The following is an 18,493-nucleotide window of genomic DNA, read 5'->3' on the forward strand; positions in this document are numbered from 1 at the left end:
ATCCTGCTTGGTTTTGTCACCCGTTTTATACAGGATGTTTTTCTGTCTGCAGTGTTTCAGTGTTTGTCTATTTTGACCATATTTATTATAAATTACAACTTGCTGTGCAAATGAGTTTAGTGTTACACATCAGTAATCTCTTTGAATCTCTCATGAAGACAAAATAGACATTTTAGTTGCTCTGTAATGTTTATAGAATTCCCTGTTTTGCGTTCTCCCTGCACTTGAAATAGCTGTGGGCTTTGATTTGGGAGGTAAGGTTGTGCTTTCATTCAGTTGGTGTTTCGACAATTATTGCCCAAAGAATCAATTGTATTAAAATTACTGAAAGAGCATGTCATGTGCTCCCCAAACCTATTGCCTGCTGACAGGTTAAGAAGATTCTACGGTAAGGTTAGACTTTGATTACAGAGGGTTTGGTGCTTTTACTTCTTGCCCAGTGCTTGGCTTGAATTCTGGGGGCATGTCACTTACCAGATTTCACTAGAAAACAGCAATGCTTTGGCCAAGTAGTTCTGCAGTCTTAAGCTACAAGTCCATGTTACTGTGCTGCCCAAAAGCTTGATGTGAGAAAAGCTCCTGCCTGTTCCCTAGATCATGCCTTCTTTAAAGCTTGATGGCTTTCATTGCTCCATGGGATGGCATTTAAAACTCATTTTCTTGTAGGTGCATTGTAGAACTTCATGTTTGGTTTGTGGTGCTGGAGTGATACACTCTTTTCTGCTTGCCCAAGTCCCTTGCTCTTTCTTTCCAAACCTATTAGAGATGTTTATAAGTTATTCTCAAGGGTTGTCAAAAACAAGTATCTTATGACTTGTATGCAGCATGTCTGAAATGTATTTTATGTCTTTAATAGTAACTAATGAGATTATTATAATTAAGAATAGAGGTAATGCTGTAAATTATTTTAAACACATTGTGTTCTTGTTCAGTCTGTTTTGACTCTGTATCAGCATGATGTTAATTTTTGCATTTTGCTGCTGAGAGGCTTTAAGTGTCTGGAGTTCAGGCCTGTGAGCATCCTGAGCAGGGACAAGGCTGAAATGTGCTACAGGGGCTACTGGCTGCTGATGGCACCTGGATTTCTGTTCTGTGCCATTGAGGCTGGAGAGGACCAGGTGACGGTATTTTCCCTGATCTTGTCTCAGTAGAAAAATGATAGATTCAGATAGATTTCGTATTGGTGCTGAGAAGGGACATCAGGATCGTCAAGTCCAACTCCTGGCCCTTTGCAGGACACCCCTAAGGTCACACACTGTGGCTGAGAGCACTGTCCAAATGCTCCTGGAGCTCTGTCAGGCTGGTGCTGTGACCTCTGCCCTGGGGAGCTGTTCCAGTGCCCAACCATCCTCTGGGGGAAAAGCTTTCCTAATCTCTAACTTAAACCTCCCCTGACTCAGCCTCATGCTGCTTCCTCAAGTCCCATCTGTGGTGAAGAGATCAGTGCCTGCCCCTCCTCCTCCTCTCTTGAGGATGTTGTAGACTGCAACAAGATCTCCCCTTGGTCTCTTTTTCTCCCAGCTGAGCAGACCAAGTGATTTCAGCCACTCCTGGTGTGGCGTCCCCTCCAGATCCTTCACCATATTCGTTGTCCTCTTTTGGACACTCTCTAACAGCTTAATGTGTTTTATATATTGTAGGTGCCCAGAACTGCCCCCAGCACTGGAGGTGAGGCTGCCCCAGTCCAGAGCAGAGCAGGACAATTCCCCCCTGCCCAGCTGGCCATGCTGGGCCTGGTGCCCCCAGGACACACTTGGCCCTCACGGCTGCCAGGGCACTGCTGACTCATGTTCAGTTTGCCGTGAAATTCATCTTCAGAACCCGTGGTTTGTTGGCATGTTTGGAAGGCATCTCGCCATCCTTAAATTAAACCTGTGTTTATCCAAATTAATTTGTCCTTTCCCTCTGAAGTCCTGTTTTGGATGAGGTGACCAGCAGTCTGTAGTGGTTACAGCTGCCTGGGAAGGGTTGTCTCAGAAGAGATGGTGAATGCAGTGGTGGAGGTGGCTTTCACCAGGAGTGTGGTGACAGAAGTCAGTAGGCTGAGGTCAGTGTTTATGCGATCTGGCCATTTAATATTTACTCTGTTCCTTTCTTTCTCTCATGGCTGCCTGTGCATCTTCAACCTTTTAATTTATCTGGTAGCATGGCCTGGAGGCAAATCACTAACCATGCTCATTTGAGTATGAGGTCTATTGCTTTTTGATTAATCTCTCTCCACGTGCCTTGTGGCACTGCAGTTTGAAATATAGCTCCAAAAGATCTGTGGAACTGGAGGAGTGGAGCTTATTCTGTACTAGTGATGTGCAGAGGAATTGCATTTTATGTGCACTTGGAAGCCCTTCTGAGTTTGAGGCAAAGAAAATGCTCTTGTTATTGATACTTAGATCACTTTATAATACACCTCAGCTTTCATCCCCTGAGAAATTGTGTCGGTAATTGAAAGAGCCATTGTCTCATTTCAGTTATCTAAACAATCTCAGTCTTCATTCTTATAATTATTGGAAGAGCCCAGCAGCAAAAATCTTATTAGTAATTTCCTAATGCTACTGGGAAACAATATTTCTAGAATAATTTTCTGTACTGAGTCAATGATACAAGTCAAGATTGGTGTGAAAACAGATTAGGGAATGTCTAAAGAAATTTATCTCTTTTCTGTTTGTTTTTTTTTGTTTTGTCACAATAACATTATGGATTTTTTTTTTTTTTAAATACAATGAACCTAAAATGAAAATTCTGGAAGTGAAGTTCTGCTAGCTGGGTGATACCTTTGCTTTAGTAATGGAAAAATATGGAATCCTTCATTACTGGAGTTAAGATAAAGTTTTCACATTTTCTGCCCTTGAAGGATTGTAACTATTATAAAAGAAATAAAGCATGATTTATTTTATAGACCTATAATAGCTTTCCAATGATTTTAAGTGCATTATTTCTTTCATTACAAACAATTAAAAATGTGTCAGTAGTGTTGAAAGGAAATTCAGTGTACTTTTAGGTGTGGAGGTTTCATTCCTGTTAGAAATCATCTTTGTAAATCTATTGTATGGAATGCAGATAAAGACCAAGAAAATAAATATTCAGATGATGAAAGAATTGACACTTGAGTTTACAACACCTGCATACAGATCTATCATATTGGACAAACTGCTTCTAATTTCACTGATTTCTTTGGTTCAGTGCATTTTAACTAAGCTTTTGCCTGCTGCCTCAGTAAACCCTTCCTGATTCAAAGAATCAATGAGCTATCCACACTTGATCTGAGCTACTGTGGAGATGTTGAATATCATGTATGGGCAGCAGATTTCTTCAGTCAATTATTTGTGAAAGGATTGCTTGGTCTGGCTTTCATTTTGAGCGTTGTGGGACACAGCAGCTGGTTCTGCAGCAGTGTTTCTGCTGGTGATACTCTAAGCACTTGTATTCCTTTGGTTCATTCATGGGTCATTCTGGAGAAGAGAAGTTACCTTCTTCTGTGTGGGCTGTGAGGGAGCTTCATTTTAATTTGAGAGAATTGTCCAAGAGCCACAAAATCTTGGGTTATCTCTTACAGTATGTTAGTAGACTTTATTCTGAGTTCAAACTCTTCCCCTATGAAATAGCAGGTATTGAGCTCGCTCTTCAGTCATCTGTTTATTTCAGGTTTGTTCATAAATAACCTAATGCATTTGAAAGCTTGGAGGTTTGATTCCAAACTGCTTAGTTACCTTTCTGTTTAAATACTCTTATGCTAATGGCTGTGTGCCTTATTAATGCTCATGGATTACATTATGGGGCATAGAAGATAATGTAATAGCGTGTTCTGTGAGTATGTTTAATAAAAACCAGATTAGAATTAAGACTGTATTGTGAGTCACTGACATATCAGCTCTGTGCTTAATATCTTATCTAAATCCCTGTCCATAGCTTTTAATGCAGTTTGCATATTTTAGTGAAGTTGAGCGTAACAGTTCTGAACCACTCAAAAGAGTAACAAATACAGATCATATGAAGTTTTTTATGATTGAAAAATATATTATTCTGATGGATATGTGCTCCATCAATGTCTGTTTTTCTCTGTATGTCAAATTGTTTCCTTCTAGAAATAAATTACAGATGTGTAATGAGCAGATTTCTGATGTGTATGAAGAATATTTGATAGGAATACAAAGATAAAACCAAAAAAAAGCTCACCCTAGCTTAAAATGAGATCAAAACTGTGTGCTCTTAATATGTTCAGGTAGCTGTGTCACTGTATAGGTAATTTTACTGTCCTGTTCTTGTGGGGCACCAAGGGATTTTGTTTCTCTGCTCCTGTTTCCATGGCAATTAGAATTAGATTAGTTTTAGGTTCACAGTGGATAAATGAGAGCGAGTAAGCTATGATGTAGTGCTTGTGAGTCAGGAACACGCCGAGTCTTTTTATAAAGTAGCCCAAAACTGTGCTTAAATCAATGTGGCTTTCTAGTTGCTGTAGACTTGCTGTATTTATCTTTCAGTGTCTGGATCTTTTGCTTGTGGTTGCAGTCTGGTGGCACTTGTGCTTTTTGTGTTTATAGGGATATAGCCTTTAAATGAGAGAGCAGTCCCTGGATTCTAGTGATAGCTGCATGTTGAACAGCCAGTCTGCATATTTGCTAATAAATATTTATATTAACTATCTTAGAATCTCTTTAGCCCATGACTGATTTTTGGAGTGTTTTGAATGTGGTGTAATGGTATGATTTTTATCAGCACCCACTCTTTGGGATGACTTTCTTGGAAGACATCCCAAAACCAAGCCACTGTTCTGTATTTGTCCATACAGTTTTTGTGTCTGTGTGTGTATGCATATAGAAATATATAAACCTTTCTCTTCTTCTGGTCCTTGTTAATATATTCATACCAGCCTCACCCCAAGAGATTTTCATCGTTTCCAGGAATTGGAATGGAGAGTAATATTACTGGTGGACTATTCCAGTCACTTTTCAGCTAATTCCCATGCATCACAGTTTTTTCCTATAGTGTGTATTTAACTTTACCAGCATTTTGCACTAATGGATTGCAGATGCTGCACAGAGTGTTATTATAAGAAGATTTCATGCTCTGGTAGTAATGTATCATGCTTTTATAGTCTCTGAGTATGTGATAGTTGTGACATTACTCACACCCTATTTAATGCTTGTATTTTGTTTAATAATTATCTACCTTTTACAAAGGCTGTGGTAGATTTCACAGAAACATCATCCTGGAAGATATTTCAGCTGTTGTTTTACACTCTCTAAGGTACACCTAGACCTAAAGACATTTGAGGATATTATTTGTTGAGATACAATTGAGCTTCACCCTTCCAGGAACATTTGAGTTGACAAAATTAATCCTTGGAGTAGTCTGTACTCCTGTAGCCTGGAGAGGGGAGCCTTGGGAAGTGTCAGTGACTTCAGGCCCTCTGCAGGAGCACAGCTTTGTTGTGCTTTGCTGGCAGAAGCTCTGGTGATGCTGTGGATTTCCCTTTGCCAACCCAGTCACTGCCCTGCCCTCTCCACTCCTGTTGCTGCTGTGCCTGTTCTGCCTGGCCCACCCTGACGGGGTTTGTCTGGTGTGTTACAAACAGGCTCTTTGGTTTCTGGGTTATCCACCTGCATTCACAACACACGTTTCTGGAAACATGTGCACTCATACCTGTAAACACGTAAATCTAGTTCTTAGAAGGGGCCTGAGAAGGAATTTCTGCAATTACTGTGAAGAACTTGTATGCTTATTTTCATGAGACTGAATCCGTTGATTAGAGAATTGGTCTTGTATTTACAAGCTGAAAATGTGACTAACCCCTAAATTGGTAGAAAATAACCAAATTACTTGATATACGTACAAGGCTGAGCAAGGAAGCAGGAATAAGAATAGAGAATAAAACATGGAGTTTTCCATACTATATTAGACTAGACTTATTCCTATATTAGACTAGAAAACCATTTTTAGATCCCAAGTCAAACTGAGGAAAAAAAATCATTTTATTAAGCAAATTAATATATAGATGTCAGTAATTCTAAATTTCTATAGGTTTTTTTGTACCTTGATAGTGTCTCACTATACTTAATGTGGCTTTAATTAATATTTATATAAATATAGGGTTTATGTAGTTCAGAAAAGAAGTTTGAAGGAACCACAGTAGAGAATATATTACATACAAGAGCCATTTTGGCTCTTTGGGCTTGTAGACTTGGAAAGCAGATGATTTCAGATACATCAAGAGACTGCATCATCTGTCCCATATTCAAAGTCAGAGCCCTTTAAATTTCTAGGGATTCACCAGACTGTGGAGGTAAAATGCTGGAAAAGACACCATCAAGGACTAATCCTTTGTTTGCAGTACCTGTACTGGAAAGTAGTTTTACCTTCTGGTTTTGTCCTGCCTCAATATGTGCCTGTTAAAGTAAATGCATCTTTGTCATGCATGAGCACCACTTGCATTAACGATAATGGAGTTTTCATATGCATGTTGAGCTGCTGCATTTCTAATGCTGCAGAAGTCAGCACTGATGTACTCTGTTTTTTCCTCTGTGAATCGGCATTGTGACAATCAGCAGATACATATATCTACATATCATATGGGAATTCTCCTTAATCCAGCAAAGCTACTTTTTTGAGTGTTTTTAGTAGCTGTCAATTAGTTCAATTATTATGTGATGGGGAAGTTCACTACAATTCAGCCGAAGGGAGTTGGGTCCAAGGTATTAGATAAACGTACCCTGCAGGTTCTGAAATCAAAACACATTGCCAAGGTTAAGGGACTGTTAAAATCCTCAAACTCCTATTTACTTTTTATTTAAGATAGAAAAAAGCTGTGTACAGAATACATGTGATGTAGTGATTTTTGAAAAGCATAAGAAGCCGTATGGGTTGCAATGCTGAGCTATTGAATATTCTGAGTGATTATTGTAAGATATTTTGGGCCTGTAAATTACATACTACTTTTCAAATAATTGCTAATTTTGTATAGAAACAAAGTGGGGTTTCTACTCTCTGTATTTAATGTTAGGGTTGTATTTATAAGAAGTATAATCTGGAAACAAAACAAAACCTTAAGACTGGGGGCTTTTTGGGTTTTGGTTGGTTGAAGCTTGGTTTGTTTTGTGGGGTTTTTTACTTGTTTGTTTGTTTGGGTTTCTGGAGGCTTGTATGGTTTCGTTTTGTTCTTAAATTCCTGGTCATCTTCAATATCAAGAGAAATCTGTAGATTCCTATTTTGGTAGTAATTTGGTGTATTCTAACTAAATATCTCTGTGTCCTCTGTGTGCTTTTTTCCTAGTTATGTAGCTGTGCACATTGTGGATTAATGTGAATGCTTGGTGCTGGAAGTAGCTGCATCTCAAAGTAAAATAAGTTTTTGGGTAACCAGTGACTGACACAAAGGGGCTAATGGGGGTTGGAAAATTACATGATGGTTTTGTTGAGATGACCTCTTGTAATGCCAGTATTAAAGACACAGGTGGAGCGCTGAGCTCTTGTATCTATTATCAGTGTAAATTTATCAAGTGGCCTGGCTGTGCTTGACCTTTTGCATGGAGAACCAGTACAGTGAATGCCACAAAACTCCTTTTCCAAACCAAAACACATGCACCTCTTTCATTTTACAAGGTTTCTGTAAAGGTCAAACACAGTTGTAGTTCAGCTAAACAAAAGGGAACAACTCCCTTCTTGCACCCTGTGCAATGTCACAAATAAGAAGAGGGGTAGAGGTTTAATTCATGGGAGGGAGGTCACACAGTAAACGAAAGTAAAGATTTGCTACTTGCACTGCAGTATCTTGGCTCTGACCATATGACTTGGTTACTGAGAAAAACTGATCTACGTACAAATATTTTATGTATCAGTGCATGCTCTGGTTTGGAATGCAATTTCTTACTTTTCCTAAAGGGTTTTCTTTAATAACCTCACAATTTCAGCCAGCCCATTTATTTAATTGAGAGCATGTTGCTGTCTAGCCATTAGATAAACTAGCTAACCTTGTCATTTTACCTTCTGAGTGCAGTTTCACATTACAGGATTATCAGCCCAGAGCCAAGTTATCATACAGTAATAATAAGCTAACATAGCTGTGTGAGCACATTTAATTAACTGCAAAGATGGAATTCTCAGCTTTTCCTTCAGTTGGCTAATATCCAGAAGTATGTAACTTCTCTGCTGTAGGAAATGCTGTAGAATACAAACTATGCACATTTACATGTAGGCATTATCTGGACAGTCTTTGATATCCATGTCCTGGTCTTGGTTCAATTTTACTGTGCAAATGCAACGTTGCATTTTACTTCACTTAGACACTAACACTGAGATTTTACTAAAAAACCTCGTTTGAGGGGGTCTTTTTTTAATGCCATAGCTACTAAAGAAAATACCAAAAGGCACATTTTCCACATGTTGTCTTTCTGAATAATGTTTTCAACAGCTGCTGAAGCTGTGGGTACTGCCAGATTGTGAAATATGCTTTAAACATGCTCACACTGTGAATGTCCACAGACTAGACTTTGTGAAAGCCTAAACTGGGCACTCCACAGTGCAGCTGCTCCAGATAAGCAGCAGCTCCTTCCCCCACGTTCACACCAAGCATCACTAGACTGGATTGTTTCCAGCCTGGCTCCCAGTACAGTGTACATCGCTTCTGCAGTGGCTAGGTAGAGAGGCATTTTTGTTTATTATGCTCTACTGTTTTTTCACCCAAAAGATTGTCAGGAAAGCAGGGTGGAGTGGGAATGGAGACTAGCTAAATATATAAGTTATTATTAAACAGACTGCGCGAGCTGAGGTGAAAAAATGACACTATGGACTTCCGATTTGGGTTCTACTTCACTATTTTTGAAATTCAATGTTCTAATGAAAACGATCCTCTCCACTTTTTTTCTCCAGCACCAGGGTTGATATCCCTCACTCCATTTCTTGTTTCTTTCTCCACTTTTAACTACATGTCAAGCTTATGGTATCTCAACTGTAACTTGCATGTTATTTTAAAACACCTAAGATTAGCTTAGATGTATAAAGGTCTGAATGCTGCTTGCTTTTGGTTTGTAGTATAGGGAGTAATGAATCTGTATGCTAAATCCAATTTTTAATGAATGTATGTGTCCTCTCAAACATAAGATCAAGTGGGGAGGTTGTTTGGGTGGATAAAACAGAACAAAAAACCCTTTTGCTAATTTATCAGGATACCTGGATGATTTTGTGATTGTTCTGTCATTTCTCCCCCTTTTTTAGCTAATTTGTGCTAAGAGATCACAAGAAAATTTGCCCTAAACATTTATTCTCCTTTAGTATTGATAACATTTGAGACTGGGAGAGAAGAAATGTTTTAATTACTTTTTGTAATCTGATCAGAACTGAGTGAATCTGGCAGCTGGATTGAAATTTGTTTAAAAACAGCTTAGTACTATTTCTGCTCAGTTTTTTATTGAGAATAAAAGGAAAACATTTTATTTTTAGCATTTGGTTTCCAACATTCTGGAAATACAATATCATGACCGTGTATTAACTTCATCTTATTACCTACTGTGTTTTTAATGACACTAATTCATGCCTCTTTAGTAACTCTGCTCTCTGTTCCAGGTGCTGTTGTCAGGATTGATCGGTGTTGTTTCATGGAAGAGGCCCCTGTCCCTTGTGGTGAGCAGCTCCCAGTGCTTTTCTCTTTATAGAGAAGCCTGATAGTCTGTGGGGATGATTTGCATTGCTATTATATATCCTGATAGAAACACTTAGTACAAAAAGTGGAAGGCCTTTGGAGTTGTAATGTATAAACTACCTGGGTGAAAATAATATTTTCTACTGTCTCACAGACCATGGGTCTGCTTGTACCTTTGCATTTAACTTTATTTGCCTAAAAATGCACTGCAGAGCAATCTTTTTAGCAGGTATCTGGATGGGAAAAAGCCCATTCCAAGTTAGTAGTTGTTTGTCTTCATCTGCAGGAAGATTCTCAGCTACATTATTATTTCTGTTGTGAGATTCATGTAGTTACTTAATAATGAACAGTAATCCATTCTGTGTGTGCATGCTAATAGAGTTGCAGTTAGCCTATTAATGTAAAGCAGTATTAGATGGAAATCAGTCTTATTAAAAACACGTGATGACTGTGTCAATAAGGATGTGTTAGCAGGTAAAGCTTGCCTTTGAAACAATGGCATGTGTAACAGAGTAACATGAAACATTTGTGACATAGCACTAAAGATAGTCCCCAGAATAAAGAATAAAATGGACAGTATGAAATTTAAATTGTAGTAGTAAGAATAAGCTTAATTAGAACTTCAGGTGTATCTCTCAATATTATGAATTTGGACAGTAGGCATAGAGCTCAAATCATTGGAATAAATAATATTCACACATCAGAAGTGTTATCCGGGCCTCATGAGACTTGGCTTCTCTGATTCCTGAACACTCTCTTGCATGTTGTAAATTCAGCTGGGCTTTCTAATGTCAGCTCATTCAGTGAAATAGAAATGGACAGTCATGGTCAATGTAATTCAAGGAAATAAAGATAAAAGGGAGGAAACAGTAGTGGTGACACTGGTGGCATCTTCCTAAAATCTGCTCTAGGAAATTATTTGTTTCCAAGAGTAAGCTTAATGCTCTTGAGTTAGATCCTGATCTTCTGCATTGGTCCTTGGTGGTGATACAATAATCAGCTGAAGAATGGGGACAGGGATGGTGTTTTTCACTTCTGTGTGTGATTAAGCTGTGTAGTGGTTTTACAGTGGCTACATAATGTTCTGTTTTCCTTGCTGAGTTGTAAATACCTTTGAGCAGTTGGACCCACGTGTGCAGGGTGACTGCTCTGATTAGCAATCAGTAATGTCTAACTTTACAACCTCACAGCACAAAGTACCACCAACATGCTAATGAGCCATGTTTCTCCTGATCTGTTTATACAACACATATGCCAAATACATATGGTCAATAATTACCTTTTAACCTATTTTATAGTATTATAAGCAGCTAGATAATTGATTACAATACGTGTCTTTTTTGCTGCAGTGTGTTATAAAATCTGGCATTGCCGAGAGTGATAGCAGAAAAGTAGATAACTTTATTCATAGCTTCAAATGATAAAGCTATATAAAATTAAACCATGCACCATCTGTGACGTCCTGAAAAGTGGTGAAACTGTGATAATATTTTAAGGTGCCAGTTTTCTGCATATCTTGGATTTGTGACTAAAACTGGTTTATAATAACCAGTGTTTTGACTATTGCTGAGCAGCATTTGTGCAGTATCAAGGCTTTCTGGTTTTCCCACACAGCATCACTTGCTTTGGCTTTTTCCTTCCTCTTTCCTTTGCTTTTAAACTATCTTTACCTCCATCCACAAGTTTTTTTCACTTGGGCTTTTCCAATTCTCTTCCACCCCTGCTGCAAGGGGCAGTGAGTGGGTGTCTGTGTGGTGCTTTCCTGGTGGCCAGGCTCAGCCCCCCACACTGCTGGATGTGCCTTGCTCAGCACTGTAATCATTCAGGGCTTTTCCACAGAATGCAGTGGCTTTTCTTTGCAAATGTATTCTTTTCTGCAGGCAAAAAGAGGAAGTTGAAGAAGCACTAAACAGAGATAGTTCATCAACAATTAACTTCTGGCTCTATTATACTAGAAGTGTGTTATGTAGTGTTGCTGTAGAAATGAGCTTATTGTTGCATAGTTTAACACTTTGGAACCAAAGTCAAAACTGGGAGTAGTTGTGTATTTATAAGCTATTAGTATGAATGCTGTTTTGTATTCTGCATTCAGTCAGAGATTTACAAATGTGTATGTACTAAGGACATTTTACTGCAATATTAATGTGCAGAAATTTAGAAGTTCTCCTGCTGAAGTGCCTTTGCAAAGATTAATTATCTGGAAAATTCACCAGATTTTTTTGTTACTTTATCTGAATTTTCTTGATCACCTCCTAGCCATCAGTTGCTTATGTTGCCAAAAGGCTTTTTGCATGCAAGGAATCAGTGTCTGTTATCAAACCTGTATTTACATTTACCAGAGGAGACACGCAGACAAAGGATGTATTTAAATTGCTCACACAATGATTTTAAACAGTGCTTTCTGTATATTTCAGGTGTTTCCTCATTAAGCTTTCTCTGTTTTCATTTTGAAATCTCAGAGTATTGGTAGTGCTTTGGGAAAATTTCTCAAGAGTCCCTTTTTCAGAAACCAAGTGTTGGCTTTGTCACTACTACTGCTTAGTGTTAAAATGCAGTGTTAAAGTAGGAATTTGTTTCCTCGTGGCTTATGGAAGTGCCTGAAAACTGGAAGAGAGCTTATGGAGCTCCTGAGGCTGAATTACCTTGTAATAAAACTTTAAATTGTGCAGTCAGATTACTTTTCTGTTACAATCTTAATCTATTGTAATTGCAAATCTATTTGTGCTAAGAAGATTAATTCAGCCTCTAAATTGAGTTGAAAGCTTCTCTGTTGCCATCTGGCATTTGGGTAACCCCAGAAAAATATTTTTATATTTCTAACTGAAAGTTTTTACAACAAACTGATAGATTTAATATTTTTTTCAATTAACAGAAATGTGGGGTTTCTTAATGTCTGTGCATATCAGTGAGCACAAGATAATACTACTTATTAATAAATTATCTTGGTTTCTCAGAATAGCTGTTTAAAAGCATTTGCTATGAAATGTGCATTCCAGATGCAGTTCTGTGACCAGTGAACATGCAAATCAGTCATGTATAACTCAGTGTGTTGTCCCTTCAAATGAACCATTATTCCAATCCTTTTTTGTTTTTGATAAGCACATAAGATTTTCTTCATTTAAGAAAAATAAGAGAAGCCACCCTAAATAGCTGCATTTCCACCAGCATATCAGGCAAGAGGATGAACTGCTGTGCAAAGTCTCAGGCTGCACCCCTGGTAAGACTCAGTTAAATACAAATACTGACTTTTTAAGAAAATACTCATCTTGGGTCAGCATAGTAGTTTTTTGCAAAATGAGAGATTTCCTTTCTAGAATTCCAGCGAAAAAGTTGAATTATTTGAAATTCAGATGAATATTTTTCTTTTTTTCTGTAAAAATAATTAGAAAAATATCTAAGTTGAAAAAGGAAATTACTAATAATTTTAAATTGATACACCCACATAATCTATTTCCCCATAAGAAGCATGAACATGTAAAACTGGTCCAAATGTTTTTCCTCATTGGTTATCTCCTCTCACTAAATATCATTGAAGACTACAGCAGGCATAAACAAACTTCAGGAAACAGATGAAACAAAAATGTATAGAAATAGTGTATTAGTATTACATATATAGTGTATTATATAATAGTAAGTTTCCTATATTCTGCTCCGTGAGGTGGAGTGTTGACATGTTCCTGGCTGCTGAACCTGAGGTCCTAGAGTAGCTTAAGGGATGAGACAAGTCTTTTTAAAATCTTGGAAGAGAATTTACAGCTTCCTTTCAGATGAAATCTGAGTGAAATCTTTGAATTTAAAAAATAAAAAAAAAAAAGTGGTTGTCCTCCCTGCGATACCCAACCTCAAGCAGAGATTTGGTGTTTGGTTCCTGGAATAAAAAGATGATCTGTGCAGTGGAGAGACAGTGTCAGCATAAACAGGTCAAGACTGCAGGAGAAAAGCAAGTGAACGAATGCACAGTGTGGGAGAGCAGCAGAGTCTGAGGCACCCATCACCTCGTGTGTCACTGCTGACTTTGATACCTGTGTGATGTTGAGAGGAGCTGCAGAACACCCCATTGCCTTAACAGATCCCTTGATCACTCTGCAGTATCATTTCAGCATGAGTATTCTTTGAGTTCCTTGATCAAAATGTTTGTTAGGAACCCTGCTATTAGACAAACACTTGTCTTTGAGGCTGAAGCATTAGTTTAAAGGTGAACAAAACACTGGGTGAAAACAAGTGCATCTTGCATAGCTGTGTTTTTCAGTTTCTGATGAACTGGGCAGGGATTGAATGCTGGGTATTGCTACATTCAAGAAGAAACTTGAGAGGCTGCAATAACTTCTGTTTGGAAAGCAAATCCAGTGCTGGTTCACAAAGTAGCTCTCCAGATGTAAAGCTGTACATTTTGCTCAGAGCTGATGTGAAGCAGGCTTTGGAATTGAGAGGAGAGTGTTTTCCTTTGACCTCTTTTCTGGGAGCATGGAAGGAAACTAACCTGAATTCAGAGGAGCTGAATGCTAAATCAGAGGTAAGAGAATTGTGGAGGACTGGGACAGGAAGGAGAAATTGAAATGTGAATCTGGCAGCACAAGGCAGATAGACATCAAAAGATTTGGGAAGAACAGGACCTAGATGACCAGAAAGAAGTGAACCAAAACCATGTCAATAAGAAATCATACAGTGGGATCTGTGATGTTTCAGAAGTTCAGTGCCACAAGCACCATAAGTAACTGAATTGCAATAGATTTGTATCTTGGTTCTGAATGATTTCAGTGAAGAAAGTGTAGGCTGTAAATTGTATTTTCCTGTACTTGTGACACAGTGAAGTTTTCTTTGCCTCTTGCCTTCCTGTTCTCCCTTTGCTGAGGGTTAGTTGTATAAAGCACTAGCGTGACTGTACTGCCCTGGTCACCAAAGTGCAGCATCTGTCTGTGCACACTGTTGCAGCATAGCTGGGGTTGTGCTAAAAGTCTGTGAGACAGGATCGAGAAATGAGGTTAATGTATTCAGTGATAACTGTATTCCAGGTTACTTCAGTTTGGAAGTAGATTTAAAACATATTTATGTTTCATCGAAGCTGTGTCTGTTTTATGTTTATTTCAAACTGATGCCCTGAGAAGTCTGTTCCCAATGTACGAATTGTTGGTTTAGGCCATGAAATAATGTCTCTTGTTGGATTGAGTAGGGGATCTGAAAAGTGTGATCTTCAAAACTTGCAATTTGAGTTTGCGTAAACTGTGATTACATTCATGTTCCAAATTTTTTTTGCAGGTAAATTAATATATCCTTTTAGCTTTTAAAATGTGCGCTACCTATTGCTGTTTTTGTTTTTTAACTTAGTCTGGTGATTCCCTTCTGTCTTCTTTAATTTCATGAAACAACTGGCAGAAAAACCTACCCCCAGTGCCTTTTCATTAGAATGGACCTGATAGAAGAGGGGAAAAATGGAGAATGACCCAGTAAAGTTGTGAACTGGGTGAGAAAGAAACAGCACTTGAGATGGAAACAGAAGTGAATCAGGGAAATGTTTGCAGTGGTGGAGAAAAGATGTCGCAGGGTGAAGCATCTCTTTAGAATGAACATTCTAAGTCCTCTTTTACAGCTGAACACTTCTTAAAGCTTTCTCTTGCCCAGGTCTCTGTCTGTGCCTCTCTGATACCCTTTTGACCAAGGCTGCCTGTTCCTGGGCCCAGCTGCCACCAGCTGTCGCTCATATCTGGAGAATCCAGACTCCTCTGCTGAGCATCCATGTGCTAATTAGTTATCCCCAGTGGCAGAGTTTAAAAAGACCACAAGCAGCTTTTCCTGAAGAGCAGGAAAACCCTGCTGGGGCATAACACTTGCCCCTTCCTAAACAAGCACTTCATAATTCCCCTTAAACAGCCCCTACTCCTCCCCGTCTGCTGCCATCGCTTGGTGTTGCCATGGCAGCAGCTCCTGCTGGCACATCCCTGCCGTAGGAAACTGTCACAGTTCCAGCCCCAGGGCTGTTGCTTGGAATGAGGAGTGTGCTGTGGGTGCTACATTCACCTCTCTTCAGTCCATCAGTAATTCCCTTGTTCTCACACGCTTTCTAAATATATCTGCTGATGGTTCTTTCATCTCATCTGCTCCTTCTTTTAGAAATGCAGGCTGCATCCCATCTGCTCCTGGAGTTCTTGGCAGCCTTTGCAAGGTCTAATTTCTTCAACTCTTTCTTGGTGTGAGTCTGGTTTGCTTCAGCATTTCTTTTTCCTCCTTGGTAAATTAATCTCGTGTCACGCATCACTGGGGCTGGCAGCATGGGAACTATTTGTTAAACTTTGTATTTTGTTTTCAAATGGTGAGGAAACACTAGCTTCAAAAAGTTGAGACAAGATGAGCTGCATTTGAAATGTTTTTAAAAGTAGAATAAATATTTGTATAAAGTAAGATAAAGTATTTTGAGGTGTGCTGAAGCTGGGAATGGATACCTTACTCTTTGTACTCATGAACTCAATCAAAACTCATGTGATTTTAGTTTTATTTGTGTGACAGATGGAAGGAAATGCACTGTTACCCAAAGAGAATCTAATTATCCTGTGCTTATTGAAGAAAAATACTTTGATTTCAGTGGGATTTGCTTGCTAGGTAAATTACAGTGTAGATCTTGAGCTGGACATGTGTGTGATTGCATGTTTGGATTTCCTTACTACAAACACCATAAAACCTCCAACAGAATTATGGGCTAAGTTCAACTTCAGATGTATGAGGAAAGGTATTTAATATTTTAAAGTTCATTTACTGATGGATCTCCATCAAATTATTCACGTGAGTCTTCTTTGGAGATGTGTGTTCAATTTTTCTTTAAATGACCAAAACTACAGTGAGTTTTCATTCCAATCAAGTTGGAAAGAGCTGCTGTCCACGTTGAAGCCTTGCCTCAGAAACTGATACTGAAAATGCTCGTGTGCTCTTGATGGAGATCAGCAGTTGTGGCTTCTGACCCTGCTCACCTGGCAGAATTTTCCTCCTCAGGGATGAGAGTCAGAGTTCTGGTGTGCGAGGGCTCAGAGAGACCACGCAGTTGTTAATTAATGAGAATAATTGCAAGTGAGTAGTTAATTGCTATTAATACGTTGGGAAAGACAGATGCAAAATATCTGTGTATGTGACCTTTACATCCTGCTTCTGTCTCATTACACTTCTGCCAGGAAGGGCTGCTCACAGAGCTTTTGATGCCTGTCCTTGTCAGCAGGACAACACGAGCCTTTATTTCCTCAGGGAATCCTGCTACAGATGTTATGGAAGGTTAATTTATATGGAGCAGCATTTCACTGACACGTGCATGGTGGTGAATCCTTCCTGCAATGTGACACTTGCAAAAAGTAATGTTTTGTTTAGGTGGATGAACCCATTAGGCAGTTGCTGTGGAAGTATAAATTCAGTCTTATGCAGATTGTCTTAAAAGTTATTAGACTACTCACATTATTGAAAAAATGTATTCATTTTTATTTACTGATTTAACTGTTTTGTTTAAATATGGATTGTTGTATGCAAAGCTAATTTAGAAAAGTGTTGTCTTTTCTAATGTCCTAAATGTCTAAAGACTTTAAACATCAGCTTTCTTTTCCTGTTCTGCTGTTGTTGTGGAACATTTTTGAGAACACAGTGTCTTATATGTTAATTTTTTAAAAGTTTAAATTTTTACTTCCTTGGAGAGTATGGTGGAAGGAAAATTAACCTAATATGGCTGAGGTAGTTGAAATTTTAGATCTGGCTTATGTGGTCAAAATTCTATTCAGAAAGCATTATATTTGAAGTTTTTATTATCACACTGTATGGCAGCTCCTCTTTTTCCACCTGACTGTACAGCTGGAGGAGTAATTTTTGAAGCATTTTAAATTGGCAACATTTTGAGTAGCATTAAAATAGGTTAGTGCTGTTTGATGTCTTTCTCTTTCAAAATTACACTTTAAGTTAAATTTCATGCGCATGGATTTTTTGTTTAGGGGAGCAGTGGTGCTTAAATGGAAGTGTCAGTGATAAAAATTAGACAATACAACTACTATTAAAAAAAAATTGTCCAAATGACTTCTTTTGACTGCCTGCACATATAGTAAAAATTATATGATTATTTTTGTTGCAGTATTAGCTGCAGGTCATTGAAGGATTCCTTAGAGTGCTTATTTTCATGTACCAAACTTTGAATGAGCCTCTTTAGCATATCAGCTGGCAGCTCCCCATTGTCCTTTTAGCAGATTATAAGACAAAACTTCAGCTAGTTCTCTGCTACAAAACTAATTACCTGCAAACTTTTTTTGCTATGATTACTGCTAGAAGTGTGTCATATTATTTGAATACTTCAAGGGATAGCTTAAATTTTATCAGAAAAAAAAGGGTGTAGCTCCTCTTGTTTCTCTTTTATGTGGCAGTACTCTGCAGGCCACTTGATGGTCCTTTTGGGTCCCTTCCAACTCAGAATATTCTGTGATTCAGAAAGCTGTAGATGCTAAAAGAGTTAATTGGGATCAAAAGAGCAGAAAATCAGTAGATTCTGAAATATCTAGTTTTGACAAATTTCTGGTTACTGTTCCTGAGCTGAGAGCACAAGGTCTTTATTCCTAAATCAAGCCCCCTCTTACACTTTCCTAAAAAATACTACAATAAATAGTGTAATCACAGGAGCTGTAACAGAGCATTAGAGAAACAACAAACATCTATTGCTGTGTGTAGAATGTGACAGTGCTACACTCATTGTTGCCTCAGTCTTTCAATCTGATCATACTTGAGGAAATTATCTGTATGGCCATTGTTTCTACTGACAGGGAATTTCTTGGAGGTATTGAATATCTCTTATTGTGAGATATTAGGAGATTTGTTTTGATATAAATGCATCTTTGCATTTGTCTGTCACTCAGT

General features: G+C 38.4%; 1 protein-coding gene across 3 annotated transcripts in view; it reads left to right on the forward strand.

Moving 5' to 3' along the window:
* Window positions 1–18,493, forward strand: part of ENTREP2 (endosomal transmembrane epsin interactor 2) — an 89,038-nt gene that overhangs the window by 25,522 nt on the left and 45,023 nt on the right. For all 3 annotated transcript variants that reach the window (XM_005521451.3, XM_014251352.2, XM_088063047.1), the window contains exon 2: window positions 9,553–9,609. In XM_005521451.3, the coding sequence (XP_005521508.2) occupies window positions 9,553–9,609 (57 nt within the window). The remainder of the gene's footprint in view (window positions 1–9,552; window positions 9,610–18,493) is intronic.

Source organism: Pseudopodoces humilis, chromosome 16, assembly GCF_049639895.1.
Source record: "Pseudopodoces humilis isolate 2021_Gansu_Grassland_sample_001 chromosome 16, ASM4963989v1, whole genome shotgun sequence".
NCBI lineage: Eukaryota > Metazoa > Chordata > Aves > Passeriformes > Paridae > Pseudopodoces > Pseudopodoces humilis.